The sequence below is a fragment of the Gopherus flavomarginatus genome, chromosome 1, assembly GCF_025201925.1.
Source record: "Gopherus flavomarginatus isolate rGopFla2 chromosome 1, rGopFla2.mat.asm, whole genome shotgun sequence".
NCBI lineage: Eukaryota > Metazoa > Chordata > Testudines > Testudinidae > Gopherus > Gopherus flavomarginatus.
In genome coordinates, this window is record NC_066617.1 from 122973389 (window position 1) to 122993381 (window position 19993).

The 19993-nt window shown below is 42.2% G+C and overlaps 1 protein-coding gene across 4 annotated transcripts in view; it reads left to right on the plus strand.

Annotated features, from left to right (window-relative positions):
* PIK3C2G (phosphatidylinositol-4-phosphate 3-kinase catalytic subunit type 2 gamma) overlaps positions 1-19993 on the plus strand; it is a 307432-nt gene that overhangs the window by 153075 nt on the left and 134364 nt on the right. For all 4 annotated transcript variants that reach the window (XR_007776329.1, XM_050967900.1, XM_050967911.1 and 1 more), the window contains 5 exons: positions 4529-4709; positions 12212-12319; positions 14659-14751; positions 17807-17936; positions 19341-19477. Coding sequence is in view for 3 of the 4 variants with exons in the window: in XM_050967900.1 (XP_050823857.1) it covers positions 4529-4709; positions 12212-12319; positions 14659-14751; positions 17807-17936; positions 19341-19477 (649 nt within the window). In the remaining variant the exon portion in view is untranslated. The remainder of the gene's footprint in view (positions 1-4528; positions 4710-12211; positions 12320-14658; positions 14752-17806; positions 17937-19340; positions 19478-19993) is intronic.

The window sequence follows — 19993 nt, forward strand, 5'->3', positions numbered from 1 at the left end:
GCAAAAGGAGAGATGACAGTCTCATGGTTAAGGCAGTTGAATGTTAACTGGAGAACTGGATTCTATCCCTACATCTGCCATGGAGTTCCTATGGGATGCTGGGCAAGTTACTGAAACCAAACACATTCAGTAGCTGAGTTTCTCGTTTTCTGTGTGCCTGATTCAAGACACCTGACCTGAGATTTGCAAAAGTGTTGAGCATTCATAAATGCAACTGAAGTTAATGGGAGCTGTGCTCTGAACAAATGAAGTGCTATAAAATGCTATTTTATCTGAAAAATCAGCCTTGAGTATCTCAAATAGGACATTCAAAATTATCAGGCACTTTGGAAATTAATGCCTCTCAGCCTCTGTTCCCAGTTGGTAAAATGGGAATAATAATACCACCTTAGCTCACAGGCATTTTGGAAGATAAATTAATTAATGTTTGTGAAGCACTTACATACCGTAGCGATGCGCACCAGAGAAAAACCTCTGCGAAAATTAATAATTCTGTTTTACAGAGCAGGATTTGAATAGTGTGCAGTAAATAAGGCCTTTGTACAATGAGGAAAAAATAAAATATTGCACGAGGATCAGTGAACTATCACTTATTCTCCTGTGCACTGAATGAAGCAAGTGTCAGGAGCCTGAGCTGAAATGCAGATCTGTTGGCTCCTTGTATCCAATCTTGTGGGCCAGTCAGTCAAGTGATTCTGCAGCCACCAAGCTGGACTCATCAATCAGGCTGAGTTGAGGGAACTAAAGCCCACAGTTCCTGACAGCAGTTGTTCTGTGGGGAAAAAATAGTATGTAATGATGTAATTAAAGACTGTATCAGAAAGCATATGCACGAGGGAGCTGAAATTAAATGTTGAGCAGGCATCCTTAATTCTGGCATTTCCTAACTTTTGAGTGTTTGACTTCGCAACATTGACATTCTCTTCACAGCTTTTTTGTATGTAATGGGTATATATTCAAGTCATCTCTGAGTTGAGATCATTTTCTGTTGCTACAGGAAATGTGAACAGTACTTCTACAAATTTAAACATTCAATTCTGAGAGCAAAAGTGGTATGGTCTTTTTACAGAACACTTTAACTACGGTGTTGTGCCTGTACTTTCATCACATCAAGTGATTACCCCCACACAGTGGATGGAACACATTTTGTTTTTAAGAAAATGTCATGGAAGATAATGAACAGCATCCAAGAAATATGGTTGAAACTCACCCTGTTGCAGAGGGGAGATAGAAGATTTACACAGCCCCTTGACCCCTGTGGTACATTCGTGGCCCTGCCAGTGCAGTCATGCAGAGAGACCTTTGCACATCATGTGACGAGGGCTGTATACTCACTCTGAACAGGCTAGTGCAGAATGGGTAGGAACTGCCCCTTGTGATTACACAGATTCAGTGGGCTGAACTGCATGCAAGGGGGCATGATCCTAGATAGGAACAGCAGCCCCAAAGAGAATACCTGCGGGAGTAAATAGTACCCTGCTTCAGCCCAGTATTGTTACTCACACAAAAGCTATTTACTCTGGCTTTGTGGAAAGGGTGAATTTCACCTCCTGTGAGTTAGGTAAGCTAGAAATGACGTGTTTACTTCTTTACATTGCTATAGTTGAGACAGGTTGAAACTCCCTGTCTGCACAACAGCTGGCATTGCATCAGCAACAATCATGTTGAAAAAACAGTTATCAAGGACAGTTCTGATAGAATTGGACTAGAATGGTTTCGCTCTTCAGAACGGCCAGTGACTTTTAAGAAATATCTGTTCTGGTTACAACTGTGTTAAGTCACACTATGGAGTCTAAGGACTTGGCTACACTTGAGAGTTACAGCGCTGGTGGTGGCTTTACAGTTATGCAACGTACTCCCTATCCACACTGGCAAGGCACATACAGCACTGTATCTCCCTGGCTACAGCGCTGGCTGTACTCCACCTCGACGAGAGGAATAAAGAGAACAGCGCTGCTCTTGCAGCACTGGGGTGCCAGTGTAAGCAGTGATTAATCTTACTACACTGTAATTGACCGTCGGAATCTTCCCATAATGCTTTTTAAGTAAAGATAACACTCTTTGTTTTGTCGTGATGCCTCTCTTTGTTTTATTGTGAACTCGGGGCTCCCGGAACTGCTTATCTAAAAAACAAACACAGCTACTGTTTGCTCGAGCGGAGGCAGGGAGAGGGGATCCCCTAGTGTTTACTTGAGGAGAGAAGCATCCCGGAGGTGGGGTGGGGGGTCTGTTTTGGAGCAGCTGCTTATCTGGTCTGAAGGCTATTTGCATTTAGTGAATGAGAGAGGGGTGGGGGATGGGGTCAAAACTTTTAAAATGGTTGAAGGTTGAAGGTTGGAGCTGTGTATCTTCAAGTCCTTAGAACTTGCAAGGCAGGGAGCTGACACAGTGTCAGCTCCAAAAATCCACTCTCTCTATCTCCCCCACGCTCCCTGTCACACTCCACCCCACCTTCCTCTTTAGAAAAGCACGTTGCAGCCACTTGAACGCTGGGATAGCTGCCCATAATGCACCACTCCCAGCACTGCTGGAAATGTGGCCACGCTGCAGCACTGGTAGCTGTCAGTGTGGCCACACTGCAGCGCTTTCCCTACACAGCTGTACGACGACAGCTTTAACTTCCAGCGTTGTACAGCTGCAAGCGAAGCCAAACCCTAAGACATAGTTTTTGAACCTCAGCGACTCTAGCTAGTATCAGTCATCATGCATGAGCTGTTCGAGTGAGTGAGGATGGCAACAGAAGCTCTGCCACTAAGGGTGTGGAGTCTGTCTGTACGCTGGAATTTATCTCCCACAAGACAGTGCACTGACACTTCATATTCTCGTTCAGCCCAGAATATAATTATTTGTTTGCAATAGACTATACTAAGAAGTGTCATTTCCAACTCCTAGGGGGAGAGAAGATGACAGACTAACGTACTTGTATCTCCTCCCTTACATGTCTAGGCATTACTAGCAGAACACTACAGGTACTTTCAGTGTTTGCAGTGCTTACAAACCTGTAAAAATTCAGATTCTTTATGCTATTGGGAAAGTTTGTCAGAAACCAGCAGGTGATATTATTCTGTATTGAATTGTCACTTTGTCTGGGTCGCAAAGGAAGCTCCAGGGGAGCAATTGTCTTATAAAAGACAACAAAGAGAACAAAAAATGTCAGCAGGGAAAAATATGTAAAATCCTTACACTCTTCTTTTATTCAGTTAAATCAGAACAGAGATTTCAGGCACAAAATATATAAATGCTTGGCTGTGGTAGCTTTATTGTAAAGCATTGACAAAAAGGGGCAGAGCTAAGGGGTGTAGGGGAGTCCCAAGTCATGTTCTGACATCTGTGCAGTAAAATCTTTTTTCTGCTAATGTGTGTCATATTAATATGTGTATGCATGTTGTTCCTTTAACCCTTAAAAAACTGGATAGCTTCAAGTTGGATAACCTCAGATAAATAAAGCTGTTCTTAGTGTTCAGTGGCCAGGTCAGCTAGGGAAGCTACTTTGGGGCTCAGGTAGGATTACTGGCAGAGTGAGGTTTTGGGGGGGTCGGGTTGTGGGAGGATCATGAGGCTGGGAGTGGTCTAATGCTGCTCATGGAAGGGGAGAAGAACGAATCAGGAGATAGGCAGAAAGCTAATTACAAATTAGCTCTATATCTATGAAGACCAACAAAAGGATGACTTTTTTTCAGTCAAACTAGCATACACCAAGATCAGCTCAAATGATCTTAAAGGTGTTGAACTGTGTCTACTTGGAAGTTAAAGATGTGGTGGGGGGAAGGGCGGTTCAAATTGAGTTAAATAAATTCAATTTGAAAAAAAGCATATTTTTTCCCAATGTGGACAGGGCTGTGGATGGAGGAGAAAATTGGATGAGGCTCAAAAGATCAATATACTTGTTCTTTCACCCTACCCCTTAGTCAATGTTGGTGATGACTCAAGCCATAAAACTTCCCCAAAGTTCATCAGAATCAGAACTGGGTTTTTAGTCTGGATCCACCTCTGACAAAGAAGAGATGAATGCAGTGGATGCACATAAAACGATAACTCGGGTTAGAGGTTTTATGGATTTCAGGAATATTCCTGCACTTAAAAATGGTGAATACAGCTGAAACTATAGCACTTTTAAGACCAATATGTACTTTTTAAATGTAGCCACTATCTGCAAGGTTTGTGTGTGCACATGTGCAGTTGCCGTGGTGGGTATTGTGTATATATGTATAAAACTGGACAAAAGAAAGTAGAAAATACTTTCCTCTGACAAATGTTTCTTTTAGAAATAAGAAGCAAGTCAAGAACTGCTCGGTGGATGGCAATAAGAAATAGGTTTCTATCGATTTTACACTCTTGGAATCTCATTAGTTATCAGATGGAACTTGACTGCTGCCAACAAATAAATATTTTTTTCATTCTCTCCTGTTAAACTGCCCAAAGCCACCAAATACAGATTAGTCTGGAGTACGTTCATTGTTCTTGCTAGAGGTGGTATAAAAAAAATCAGTTTTAGGTACACAACTTTTTTTCTCCATCCTCCCTTCAGGCTGTTAAAGGATGCACAGAATGAAGCTCATTTCAAAAGCTGGTATCAGAAACTACTAGCTGCTGTCCAATTCTGCGCAGGAAAAACCTTAAATAATGAGTTTTCTAAGGAGAGGAAACTTATCAAAATTCTGGGAGATGTTGCTGAAAAAGTCAAGGCTGCCAGTGATCCCAAAAAACAGGTTTGTTAAGATTTTTTTTTCCTTCTCTGTGTTTTGTACGAATAACTTTTAATTTTGAAGCGATTGCATCTCTCTCTCCTAAACTGCATTTTGTTATACTAAATAGCTCCATATTTTGAATAAAAAGTCCCCCAAAGTTTGTGCTGTTCTGCACTCATACACATTTATTGGTTTGTTTCCTTTTGTGGGAGGAACGTAAACTCTGCTCTCTAATTAGTATGTGCATAAATCCCAAGGCTAAGCTTCTTAATTATGTAAGTATGGGTACCATTCCAATCTTCCAGTTCACCTTGGCAAAGCACATAAACACCTCAGTATTTGTGGTAGTCTATATACTTAGCATAGTGATCACCAAGAATCCTATAATAATGTTAAGTACACCGCTACCTCAATATAACACCACCCAATATAACACAAATTTGGGTATAACATGGTAAAGCAGCGCTCTGGGGGGGGCGGGGCTGCACACTCCGGTGGATCAAAGGAAGTTCAATATAACATGGTTTCACCTATAATGCAGTAAGATTTTTTTGGCTACCAAGGACCGCGTAAAATTGAGGTAGAGGTGTATTTATAAAGGCATTTATAAACATTTTGACAGCCACAACTGTAAACTATTTTTAACGAGCTGTAATCCCTGAGCCACAGTTACTATCTTTGGCCCATATTCATATCCATAACCTTTTGAGCCACATCACTAAAGGTGGCCAAGGATGATGTCTCCAACATCCATCAATCTGTTAACCAAGGTAAAGCCCAAACCTCTTCTGAAAATATTTGTCTTTTGAATTTAGTTTGTTTATAGCAGGGAGATCTCAAGACTCTAGTGCAGCAGTTCTCAAACTTTAGCAACATGAGGACCCTCATTTGATTTAAAAAATTTTTGGGACCCCCCCAAGCCTCCCTGCTCAGCCCTTGCCCTGCCCCTTCTCCAAGGCCATTCTCCCTGCTCACCCATCCACCCTCCCTCTGTCACTCACTCTCCCACACCCTCACTCACTTACACCAGGCTGGGGCAGGGGGTTGGGGTTCAGGAGGGGGTGTGGGGTGCAGGCTCTGGGAGGGAGTTTGGGTGCGGACTCTGAGCTGAGGTAGGGGGTATGGGTGTGGGAATGGGTGAGGGCTCCAACTGGGCGGCAGTTACCTTGGGTTGCTCCCAAAAGAGACCGAGGGAGCCAGGGGGTCTCCGTGCTTTGCCCCGCCCTCAGACACTGCCCCTGCAACTCCCATTGGCTGCAGTTTCTGGCCAATGGGAGCTGCAGAATTGGCGCTCATGACAGGGGCAGCACACAGAGACCTCCTGCCCCGCCAGAGACTCAGAAACATATCAGCCGTTTCCAGGACCAGCGCGGAGCCAGGGCAGGTAGGAAGCCAGCCTTAGCCCCACTGCGCTGCCAAACTTCTAGCATGCAGGAGGCACTGGAGGCATGCAGAAGGGAGAATGAGGAGTTGGAGGGAGGGAGGGAGGGAGGGGGAGGAATTGATCAGCGGGGCCCACGGACCCCCTTGGGGCCCTCCCAGGGGGTCCACGGACCCCAGTTTGAGAAACACTGCTCTAGTATTTAGTGTCTCTTTAAAAGTTTAATGTTAAATCTCTGGGAGATGCTAAGTGCTTCCTTTGAGATACTGAGCATCCTCAATTCTCAACAAAGCCAATGGGAGTGGAGGGTATTTAACATCTCAAAGGAGGCACATGGCACCTATCAATAGATAGAAGATGTATTCCCTGTTCCAAAGGGCTTCTTGTCCAATATATGCAGTTTGCATGCAGCTAGGCACAGTCTAAGTTTAGCTCACTTGGTTACTGAAGCAACCATTATTGTTACTTAACTGATGTCTAAACTCTTTCTTGCTGAGATCTCAACCAGACAGACCAGAGAGCCAAATAAAGTTAAGACCTACCACTGCATGTTGTCAGAGTCTGGACTCTGTTTTGCCTCTACTAAGGACTCAAGGATTTAAAAAAAAAAAGACAAAACATAGACTCATAGACTTTAAGGTCAGAAGGGACCATCATGGTCATCAATCTAGTCTGACCTCCTGCACAAAACACGCCACAGAACTTCCCCACCCCCACTCCTGTAATAGACCCCTAACCTCTGGCTGAGTTACTGAAGTCCTCAAATCATGGTTTAAAGACTTCAAGTTACAGAGAATCCACCATTTACACCAATTTAAACCTGCAAGTGACTCATGCTCTGTGCTGCAGAGGAAGGCAAAGAAAAAAGAATCCCAGGATCTCTGCTAATCTGACCTGGAGGAAAATTCCTTCCCAACCCCAGATATGGTGATCAGTTAGACCCTGAGCTTGTGGGCAAGACCCAGCAGCCAGACATCTGGGAAAGAATTCTCTGTTGTAACTCAGAGCCCTCCCCATCTGGTGTCCCATCACCAGCCATTGGAGATATTTCCAGCTAACAGCTGCAGATCAGTTACATGCCATTATAGGCAGTCTCATCATACCACCCCCCCCTCCACACATTTATCAAGATCAGTCTTGAAGCCAGTTTTTGCCCCCACTGCTCCCATCGGAAGGCTGCCCCAGAACTTCACTCCTCTAATGATTAGATACCTTTGCCTAATTTCAAGTCTAAACTTGTTGATGGGCAGGTTTCTATCCATTTGTTCTTGTGTCCACATTGGCACTTAACTTCAATAACTCATCTCCCTCCCCGGTATTTATCCCTCTGATGAATTTATAGAGAGCTATCATATCTCCCCTCAGCCTTCTTTTGGTTATGCTAAACAAGCCAAGCTCTTTCAGTCTCCTCCCATAAGATTGGTATTCAATTGCTCGGATCATCCTAGTAACTCTTCTCTGCACCTGTTCCATCTTTCTTCAACTTGGAAGATCAGAACTGCACACAATATTCCAGATGAGGTCTCACTAGTGCTTTGAATAATGGTACTAACATTTCCCTATCTCTACTGGAAAGACCTTGCTTCATGCATCCTAGGACTGCATTAGCCTTTTTCACAGCCGTATCACATTGTCATCTTGTGATCAACCAATACACTCACGTCTTTCTCCTCCTCTGTCACTTCCAACTGATACATCCCCATCTTATAGCAAAAATTCTTGTTGTTTGTCCCTAAAAGCATGACCTTGCACAATTAAATTTCATCCCATTTCTATTACTCCAGTTTATGAGATCATCCAGATCTTCTTGTCTGATAATCCAGTTTCCCTCTATATTGGCAGTACCTCACAACTTTGTGTCATCTGCAATTTTATTAGCACACTCCCACTTTTTGTGCCAAGGTCAATAATAAAAATGTTAAATAAGATTGATCCCAAGACCAGTCCCTGAGGAACTCAACTAGTAACTGCCCTCCAGCATGTCAGTTCACTTTTCAGCGTGACCCATAATTGTCTCTGCTTTAACCAGTTCCTTGTACACCTTTCAATTCTCATATTAATCCCCATCTTCTCCAATTTAACTAATAATTTCCCATGTGGAACTGTAGCAAATGCCTTACTGAAATCCAGGTAGATTAGATCTACTGTATTTCCTTTGTCTAAAAAAATCAGTTATCTTCTCAAAGAAAGAGGTCAGGTTGGTCTAGCACAATCTATCTTTTGTCAAACCATTTTGTATATTATCCCAGTTCCTGTTTACCTCTATGTCCTTAACTACTTTCTCTTTCAAAATGTGTTCCAAGAGCTTGCATACTATTGAGGTCAAACTAGCAAGCCTATAGTTTCCCATATCATTTTTTCCCCTTTTCTTAAAAATAGGAACTATATTACCAATTCTCCAGTCATAGGATGTGACTCCCAAGTATACAGATTCATTAAAAATCCTTGCTTATTGGACTTGAAATTTAATATGCCAGTTCCTTTAATATGCTCGGATGGAGATTTTCCAGGCCCCCCGATGTAGTCTGATTAAGCTGTGTGAATTTGACATCCACCTTGGCTGTGGTAATTTCTACCTCTGTATCCTCATTGCCATGAGTCACCCTGCCATAACCCCATAACTCTTCACTAACCTCATTAAAAACTGAAGCAAGGTATTTGTTTAGGTTTTGGGCCATGCCTAGGTAATCTTTAATCTCCACTCCATCCTCAGTGCTTAGTGGTCCCACTTCTTCTTTTCCTTGTTTTCTTCTTCTTTATATGGTTATAGAACCTTTTACTATTGGTTTTAATTCCCTTTGCAAGGTCCAACTCTGCTTGACTTTTGGCAGGTCTCACTTTATCCTACACTTTCCGACCTCCAAGAGGTAGCTTTCCTTGCTGATCCAGCCCATCTTCCACTCCTTGTAGGCTTTCTGCTTTCTCTTAATCACCTGTTTGAGATGCTTGCTCATCCAGCTTGATCTGAAACTCTTTCCTAAGAATTGTTTCCCCTTGGTTGGGATGCAGGCTTCCAACAGCTTCGGCAACTTTTACTTAAAGTAATTCCAAGCCTCCTCCACATTCAGATCCAGTCCACTTCCCTAACTAATTGCCTTAATTTTTAAAGTTAGCCCTTTTGAAATCAAGGATCCAAGTGGCAGATCTATTTTTTGTTTATTATTCCATTTAGTTAAACTGAATTAGCTCATGATCACTCGAACCAACGTGGTTCCCTACAACCAGTACCAAATCTAAAATGGCATCACCTCATTTTGGTTCAGCAACTATTTGGGGAAGAAATCTGTAAGCTATCACATTCAGGAAAATCTGGGCCCTACTATTAGTAGTAGCACTTGTCCTCCAATCTATATTTGAAAAGTTAAAGAGTCCTGTAATCACAGAATTCCCAGTAGTATTTATTTCATTAAAAATATTAGAGCTCTCTTTTCATATCCAAATTGGATCCTGGGGATCTGTAGCACACCCCAAGCACTATTCCAGGGGAACCACTAGTAGCTTTCTTCCCCAAAGTGATTTTGACCAAACAGACCCCGTCTTATCCATTCCATTACTTCTAATTTCTTTACAGTCTACCTCATTATTAATATACAATGCTACTCCACTACCTTTGCCTTTTTCTGTCATAAGAACATAAGAATGGCCTTATTGGGTCAGACCAAAGGTCCATGTAGCCCAGTATCCTGTCTTCCGACAGTCTTTCCTAAACAGCACATACCGTTCAATACCTGTACTTCAGTCATGACTACTATTCCACCATGTTTCTGTTAGCCCCATAATATCTGGTTTCACTTCCTACACCAGTAGTGCTAGTTCCTCCATTTTGTTACCCAAGTTCCTTACATTGGTGTAGAAACATCTTAATTGTTGCCACTTGGCTTCACGGACGTTCCTTGCCCAACTGGGTATAGTCATTCTACTGCCAGTGTCACCTATATGACTGGTATCAGCGCTATCCTTCCTCTTAATGTCCATTCTCCATTGCTGTTTCTTTTCTTACTTGATTTCCTCCCTTTCAATGTTAAAATCAGGCATGGAGATTACATGAGCATTTTCAAACCTTCTCCCCTGAATTCCTACTTTAAAGCTCTTTTAATCAATTGTTCCAATCTCCATCCCAGAAGTCTATCTCCCTCCCTACTCAGGTGGAGTCCATCCCATGAGAACAGTCCTCTGTCCATGAATGCCTCTCAGTGATCGGATGTCCCAAAGTCCTCCTTATAGCATTACTGCCTGAGCTATCTGTTGATCATCATAATCTTCTCCTCCTCTAGGGACAGGCAGAATCCCACTGAAGATCACCTGAGCCTTCATTTCCTTAAGCATCTTCCCCAACCTGGCATTGTCTCCCTTGATACGTTCCAGCGAGAATCTAACAGGATCATTTGTTCCCACATGAAGGACAATCCAGTAGATTCTTTCCTGTTCCCATTAGGATCCTCTTCAGATTCAGGTCCACATCCTGTATCTTAGCTCTTGGCAGACAGCACACCGTTCTGTTCTCTGGATCAGCTCTGGTGAGAGACCTGCCTGTTTTTCTTAGCAGGAAGTCACCAATCACATAGACCTTTCTTTTCCTGGTGATGGTGTGATTCTCCGGCCTTCCTCCTGTTCTTTCTGGCTGAGACTCCTCTTGTCTTTTATTTTCCCTTGCAATCTTCTGTGAGTCTTCCTGTATCCTCCTGGGGCTCTGAACTCTGGGTATCTCCATAGGCTCTTCCCCTCTTTCTGTAGGACTTATAGGCAGGGCTGGCTCCAGGCCCCAGTGCGCCAAGCACATGCTTGGGGCAGCATGCCGCAGGGGGCGCTCTGCCGGTTGCCGGGAGGGCGGCAAACGGCTCCATGGACCTCCCACAGGCGTGCCTGCAGGAGGTCCACTGCAGCCGCGGGACCAGCAGACCCTCCGCAGGGACGCCTGCGGGAGGTCCACCGGAGCCGCTGGATCGGCGAGCGGCAGAGCGCCCCCCCCTCCCGTGGCATGCCACTGTGCTTGGGGCAGCAAAATGGCTAGAGCCGGCCCTCCCTATAGGACTAGTTGCTCTTGTCATCTTCCTTGTCCTCTCTCCTTCAGTTACAGCCTGGCTCTTCCCCTTCTTCATTTTCTAACTCCGCAAACCTGTTCCCCTTAACTAGCCGGTCTTTTCCTCTGCTTGGTTCTCGTAGTCACATGCTTCCACTGGCCACTTTCCTCAACCATTAGTCTCTCCACCGAGTTTTTCAGTCCAGCTTGCATCTGCGAATCTTGGCTTTTCCCTTCAGCCTCCTTTGTTTCATCATTTGCTCAAATCCCCTTTGAAACTCAACCATAGTTTTCACCTGCATCTCTAAGCCTCAGATCTTCTCTTCCACCAACTCTATGAGGCCGAACTTCATACAAATGAAGCACTTTTCAAGTACCCCACTCCAGGATCCATGTACACCCCATAGCTTCCACATTTCTGGTCATCTTCATTGTGTCTTCTAGTGCGTGGGTCACTACCACTGCTACCTCTGTATCTCTCTTAGCCTTCCCACCTAAAGTCCTTCCAAGGGGAAAAAAATACAAAAACAAACAACAAACAAAACCAAAAACCCAAACCAACACCAAAAGAAAACCAGAATGCCACACCTAAACAAACTTTAACATAAAAAGACACAGTGATTTGTCAGAGTGAAAGATTATGCATGCCATTGTAAGAAGAAATCAGTAAATGTGTATGACACCTTTTTGGTACATCAGCCAGACCTCAGAGACCAATCAAGAAGCTATAAAGCCAGAAAAACGCAAACCTTGTAATTGGCATACCTACACTTAGAAAGGGGAGGCAAGGCAACAGTCCTGAAGCAAGAAACCACTCGTTGTGAACTTGGTTAGAGAAAAATGTCATAAGAAAAAATGCTGTTCAGAACAAGATGTGCGTAGCTGAAAAGCTGCTGAGGAGGACACTGTAGGCAACAAGGGCACAGATGCAGACCACGATCACAATTCTTAGTCTCAGTTACTGCACATTGATGTAATCCTATTAACTCTTATGAGGTTGCATTAATATTACTAAGACCAGAAATTTGATTCACTATCTTATTAAAATATAGCAAGAGAGTCAGCAATTAAAAAACTGCTGTGATGTTGTTTCAATTTGTCATAATGATTGATGTCTCACAGGAGGTACTAAAGATGGAAATCAACAAACTAAAGCAGTTCTTCCAGGAGGTAAATGTTTGCCGGCTTCCCCTGAATCCTGCAATTGTTGTACGAGGCATAGATGCAGATGTAAGTCCATTTTACTCTATAGATTATTTTATTTTCAGTGTAATAAGTACTAGGGAATGAAATGTTGCATGAACTAGGTCATGATCCTGCAAATCTTTATTTATGAGTATCCCCTTTAAGCTTTGGCATCACATAGGCAGCTATCCACAGGACTGATATTTTTATGGATGCCTTCAGCCCAGCTAGGGGGAGAGGTAGTATTTGCCAATTTAAGTGTGTCTCTCTCCCCTTACAACAGCAGCGTTGCAATGGAGACTCAAAATTGTGACTAGCATGGTTCCAGCCTGGCTTTCCTCAAAGCAGCTTTTATGGGGAAGGAGGTATCTGCCTCTTTAACAGTGCCCCCTGATGCAGCAGCTGGTTGCTGCCACAGAATGCAGATTCTTACTGGCAGCTCTTCCTCCCTGGGGCCTGATAGCCTTCAGAGATGAGGGGTGCTTAGCTGTAGCACTGGCCCTCCTCCCGTTGAACCTGTGAGATTTCGCATGGTAAATGTTTGCAGACTCAGCCACCTGTGCAAGTTATCCTTATTAAAAACTACTGCTGAATGGAGGAAGCTTGTGTATTTTTTCATATGTTTGACTTCATTGACCAGACTGCCAGGACTGTGTCATTCATGTTTTATCACATACAAATGTCACACCAGAGGATTCAGTATTGTTGGGGGAAGAAGTACCCAGCCACAAGGAAAATATAATATGTACAGATCTGAGGGGATTTTTAAGTTTATGCTTTATAATTACAGCACTGCTTTATAATTTTACTCTGTGGCCTATAACCCACAATGGACCTGATCTTGTGAGGAATTGAGCCCTTCAACCTTCTTTGACCTGTGACTCTCCCAATAATTGCTCTTCAGACTTGATGTCAGTGAGTACTGAAGCTTCTTAGCACCCTGCTGGACTGGGCCAATTGTGGATAACATAAATCAGAAGAATTTTCGAGCTAACTGTTTCTCACTGCTTTCAGACTTTCTGGGAATAATGACTATTGGGGAGGTCTCTAACTATCCAGTTGAGCTATTGATACCACACCAGATTGGCTTGACTGACACTGAATCTTGATTGATGTGTGTGTGTGTGTGTGTATGTATTCATTTTCTTATATATATATATATATATATATATATATATATATATATATATATATATATATATATATATATAATATTTTTTTTTGTCTGCAGCCATTAGACTGAAATGCATGTTCTATTTCATGAACTCTAATATTTTTAGAATACTCCTAATAATCAAACCATAATTCATTTCAGCATTGTCTACTGGTTAAACTAAGAGTCAAGCATCCAGAATCCTTTTCCAGCTCAGCCACTGGTGTATTATCGTACATTAACCTTTGGCAAAGTCTTTCAGTCACTCTGAGTGAAATCATTGCCTCATTGAAGAAAAACTCCTGTTGATTTCAGTGCCTCAAATTTATTCATCTGTAACATAGTATAATAGGAGGTATCTCAGACTTCACATGCGTGTAAAGAGGCTTAAGTAATGTTTCTAACATACTTTGAGATCCCTGGATGAAAGACAATGTATAGCTGTCTATATTATAATTTTTCTTCAAATTTTCCACCCTTGCATATGCCCAGTTCTGATTTTAATGGGAGCTTTGAGGTGCTTATTATTTCTGAAAAGTAGGCCATTGCTTTGTCTTTCTCAGTTTTTCTTTTTTTATAGTGGTGATAATAATACTTACCTAACTCACAGGGGTTTTCAAAGCTTAGTTCATTAGTGATTTTAAAAGCCTTTTGAGATCTTCAGGTGGAAGGCTCTATATGATGCCAATGGTCAGGGTTTAAGATAGGCTCCAAATAATGTGGATTATGATTATTAGAATTTGTTGCACTCCTAACCCAGGATTAGAGACCCATTAAAATTGATTTGTCTCCATAAGGATTGCAGGATCAGGCTACCCACTGACAAAATAAGACACAAAAAATCTTTAGATCACAGTGTTCACAAGTGCATTGCAGCCTTTGATTGGGTCTGCCTTACATCACTTTGGTCTTTCCAGTCCCAGCCAAAATGTAGCACTGAATGGCCTGGGGAAAATAAAAAAATAATCGTAGCAAAAAGATTACCTGAGCATTTCAGAACCTTTAAGAAGTTTGAATATGATGGTAAAGATGGGCAAAGTGTCAAAGGAAGTAGAGATTCTTCTGTTCTGAACCAGTTCAACTATTTCTAATATCGAGGGCTATTTATTTTTGTTACCTGTGCTGCTGATAAATACTTCAAGACACCACATCTTCTCAGGGAAATGTTCTACTGCTTTTACCCTATAGTATACTATATTTTATGTGTGTGTCTTTTTTTTTTTTCCAAAAGGCATGTTCATATTTCACATCCAATGCTTTTCCATTGAAAATCTCCTTCATCAATACAGAGACACTGAGTAGAAACATCAATGTTATTTTTAAGGTAGGTTATTCATACTAATAACCTCCAGTTCATTTTGTATGCAAAAAGTTAAATTAATACCCATTGAAAGGGAAGGCTTCAGTTCTTGAGCCTGAGGTGTTTGATTTGGCTGTGCTGCTCCGTTTTCATAATCCTATTTGATGCTAGACATTTAAGTACAGTATATTAAGGAAATATAAAGCATCTAAGGTTTTGATTGATAGAAAATCAAATGCATTCTAGGAAAACAATGTGTGCTTTTAACTCAGGCTAAACAGTAAATGATAACATAGTGTATTTACCTTCTTGAGGTCTAAGGACAAAGTCCAGAGAAATAACTGTTCAAGGAAAGGACTGAATTGTACAGTAGCCCTGTCTAGCTGATAAAATACTACCATGCTGAAGACTGCATTTGGCACAAAACATATAGGACTCAATTCTGACTCTCCGAGTCAGAGTCAATGTGATGGAGTAGTGGTGCCAAGGGATCAGCCCATTCTCATCATGTGGCATGGCCCTTTAAGATTTGTAAAGGTCTGATGTATATACAGTGACTCAGGAGATAGAGAGAGGAACCCGTCCTGGGAATGAATGATGCTTGGGAGGAAATCCTGTCCCTGTGTCTTTAAGGGCCTGGGGCCAGGAGCCTTGCAAAGAGTCAATAAAGAAGCTCCCTTCTCACCCAGCCAACTGGCTTTTAGGAAAGGGACTGTCACAAAAGCTACCTCCTCCCTCATGTTATAGTGGATCACCACTAGCAGGAGAAGGCAGCCTGCTAAACACCCTGCACCTGAGGACTAACTGCAGGGAAAGGGCCAACTGAGGAAGAAGCTGGCTAAGGGTGGCAGTGGGGGAGGGCAAGACCCCCCCCCCAAACACACACACTTAGCCCCTGACCAAAGCTTGGTGGCATAACAGCACAGCCTCTTTCCTGCTGGCATGATGAGGGGTGGCTGGGCAAAATTGTAGTGGCCTTGAAACCCTGTGTGTCTGCTTGGGCCCTTTGCTTTCTCAGTCCTTCTGGCACCCATGAATGCCAGCCTCCCAGTCCCCAGGGAAAAGCAGAGTAGGACTGGGTACAAGAGGGAGATCTCAGAGCTGGGGGCAGATTAATGTGAAGGGAAGAGTTTTTTGTGGAGCTGAATGCAAGAGAGAGAGCACAGATCTGGGTGCCAAGGCAGTGTGAGACTGCTCAAGACTGGGTATTGGGAAGTGGCAAGGGAGAGTTCGGGGGTGGAGGCGAGGTGTGGGACTGGATTCAGGGCAGTGGAGGGAGAGCTCTGGATTCCCATCTTAGGAAAATTTTAATTGCATCCCTGAGAGAAGAGTAACTGTTTTGAACCAATCTAGTCAGGGTAATTGATTGAAAGAACCTTGAAAGGTTGCTAAGTGCAACATACCTGTAGGACCATGAACGGCCACAAGGGGCATGCTGGAGAGCACCACCCCATGGCAATCATGTTGTGGAATGATAGAGGAGGTACACCACCTTAATAATGGTATTGGGATGGATTAATCGCTGGCGTAACTCCATTGTTGTATTTGGAAGTAAGCCCAGGATTGTCATGTTTCCATACACAAAGAGAGAAAACATATGCTTTCAGTCTAAAATTACTTCTGTTTCAGATTAAGAGAAACAACAATAGGAAAGCCCCCTTGAGAAAGCACGGTATGAGTGTGTGAGAGAGCTCTCTGTTTGGACCACAGCAACCTGAAGAGCACAAAATGGTTGCTGCCTCCAAGCAAAGGGTTAAGGGGTAGTTCTTAGAAATTAGAAGGTGCCCTAGTCAGAAAACAGAAGCCTAAAAATCTCATGCTACAGAAACCACCAGGGTGAAATTTGCATTTTATGCACATATGGCCTAGGAACAGAAATATCATTTCTGGCCAAACTGGAGGAAGCACACTAATCTGCCTTTGTCACTTTTGGAAAAGGTGTATACTTGACACTACTTACATAACAAACCAGTGGCTTAAAGTGGAAGGAGAGGCAGGTGCCTCGTCACGCCACCCAATGTACATCTCTGGGGCAATGAACACTGGCAGTGATGCCAATAGTTTTATGAAGTTCTCTGCACCTTCCCCTATCCAGCATACCGATTTAACAGCAACAGTAATTTGGCTCATAATATGCTTCATTATTTGTAATAGATAATGCTTAAATAAAATGGTAACTGTTGTTTTGAACAGTGGTGAGCAAACACAGGAAAAATTCTCTTCAGGCCTGGCTGCTGAGCATAATTAATTGGAATCAAGATTAGCTGTAAACAAAAGGGAAATGGATTTTTAAAAAAATAGGGGGAAATTGATGTCTTCTTATTAAATGCCTGTAGACTAGGATGCTTCTGTAAAAGGAACATAATAAAGGAACAAATCATTGTAATGTAACTAAAGCTTACAATTTATGAAAGACTTTCCTGATGAAGGCTTGAAAATACCAGTAAAATCCAGATGCAGTTTAGCCATTGAGGAGGAGGGGATGAATAGCAGAGCTTTTGTTTTATGGGCCATTTACCCAGCTACGGTAGAAAATAATCCCTTCATTAATTACAGGATGCAAGGTCCGATTTCTCTAAGATTGTTGTTCAACAGACTCCATGTGGGGAGCAGTCAGCAAGAAAATGCTAGTTGAAACTGGTTCTGAATCATGTCAGGGAAACCATTTGTATATGTAATAAGGTTGCCCTGTAGTGTCAGGCCAAATACTTGTGCTCTCATTCCTGAAAAGGGATCTGCTATTGGATGGATTTTGAAATTTAACTAAACAAGGATCCAAGCTCCTGACCGCATGTGAAAGACCAGTAATTTCCATGTGAGTTATAAACTGCAAGTTTGCAGCAGGCAAAACGGCATATGGTACCATTAGTGTGGTTGCCAAAACACTTCTTGTCTGTATAAGTCATCCCGTTCTTTCTTCCTTCTAATATAGTATGAACACTTTGAGCAAAACTGCAGGGATTTACTGCAATATGAAGGTAGCTGGGGCTTTTGGCCTGGAAAAAATCCAAAAGAGAGAGAAAAGTGTCTCGCTTTGGGATTCAAGGAGAAACTCAAATTTCACGTGCCCTTTTCACAGGTGGGAGATGATCTACGTCAGGATATGCTGGTTCTGCAGATTATTCGTGTGATGGACAGAATTTGGATTCAGGAGGGACTTGATATGCAAATGATCATTTATAAGTGTTTATCTACAGGAAAAGGCCAAGGTCAGTATAGATTAGAAAGGATGCATGTATTACATTATTCATATCTCATGTAAACCAGTAATACAACAGCACTCCTCCCTTCAGTATTTCCTTTTGAAGGTGTCTTTTCTTTTTCTCCTTTGAGGGAAAAGAGTGCTCAGAACCACCCTCAGTTGGGTCCTAAACATCTTTGTAGATTTAGAGAGGTTAACTTTTTTTTTCCCCCCACTTCAGAAGAAATAGAACCTAAGCTAATGAGGTTTTGTAGCAACTCAGGCCTGAATTTAAAGCCTAGGCACCCACAACTCGTCTTGCACTCTCAAAAAAACTTCTCATTTAGGCACCAAGTAAGAACTTCTGAAAACCTGATCAGAAGTGTTGCCATGGGAATTAGTGGGTGCTAAGCTCCTTTGCAAATCTGGCCCTTATTTAGGTTTTGGCGATAGACTAATAAAGTTCCAGAAACCACCCAGCGTTGTTTGAAATACCACCCTTGCTGTTCATACTGCTTAAGGCAAGCTTGGCTCATATGAAAGCTTTATTTATTCCTTTCTTTTATGGTTGTTGTAACAAAGCCATAGCAAGGATGCCAATTACTTGCTAAAGAAATTTACTGATGGCAATAGACCTTTTTACTGAGAATAATTCTAGCACAATAAAGAGCTGAAGAATCCAGATTACCTACAGTACAGAAATGAAAAATACAGCATTTTTGGCCTTTGGAGCCATGCTGCAGAGAAAGTTTGGGGAATGGGAGGAGGCCTGCAGGAGCCACGGAGGATTCAGGGATGTGGCAGGTGGTTGATGGGAACTGGAAAGGGATCCTCTTCATCCTTTCTTTCCATGACCAAGGCAGAACCAGAAAGATTCCCCTTCAAAAAGTAACCATAAAATACTATATCTGGAGAAGGAAGATGCTATAATTAGTTCCCCTCCGTTACACTAACTCTCAGTTTAATATCTTTTAAAGGATACAGGTCGGGCATGAGAATAAACCCCGGATGTCTGTCTATCTTAGGTACTTCTGTGGCCCTTGTGACCAGAGTATCTGAGCACCTCACAATCTTTATCCTCACAATGCTTTGAATCTTGCTAAATTTTTGGGCTCCATGATGTCATTTGGCAGTGAACTCCACAATCTAGTTGTCCATTGTGTGGAAAAGCATTTCCGTTGATCAGTTTTTAATTTATCTTTAATTTCATTGTGTAGCCCTTTGTTCTTGTTTTATGAGGCAGGGCGAAGAGAAGCTCCCAATCATCCTTTTTCTAGGTCATCTAATACTGTATAGACTTTTATGGTTAATTGAAATGTGTGTGTAATTCTCTCCATGGGGTGACATGATACAATGCAATGCAAATTAATAAACACTCTGCCCCTTTTTTAAAATTGTGAGTTTTTCATGTGAACTCCTTCTCTTTGATTAGGACTAGTACAGATGGTGTCAGATGCTACAACTCTAGCCAAGATCCACAGGGAGTCTGGACTGATAGGACCACTGAAGGAAAACACAATTAAAAAATGGTTCAGTCATCATCATCCTTTGGAATCAAGTTACCAAGAGGTATATTAAAATGGAACATTGCATAAATTGTTTATTTTACAAATGAAAAAGCAAATGGTGATATGCACAATCTCCTGAAGTCAGGGAAAACAGATCAATGTACCATCAAGTCTTCTGAAATGGCACATCAATTTCTTTGGCCAGATTGCAAGGGACCAGATTCAGTGCAGTGTTTTTTCAGGAACAATAAGAAAAGTCAGGAAAATACCATACTTGAAGATAGAAGGGTGAAGTAAGAAGAAGTTGAAGACAAAATTAAGTAAATAGATACCAAACCTAGAGTGAGTTTGTTTGTTTGTTTGTTTTAATCCCGATAGTGAGATGTGGTGTTTTATTTATAATCACACATACGGTATCTTTTCTGTGCTTAAAAATGTCACACTTTTAGAAAACTGTATTTCATTGAATTCCCCCAGTAATATAATGCATCAGGTCATGCTCGTCCTTTTACATTATGGGATCCTGTGTAAAGCATCTGGTTTTATGCAAACTAGTGTTACACATCTGGTTATATAT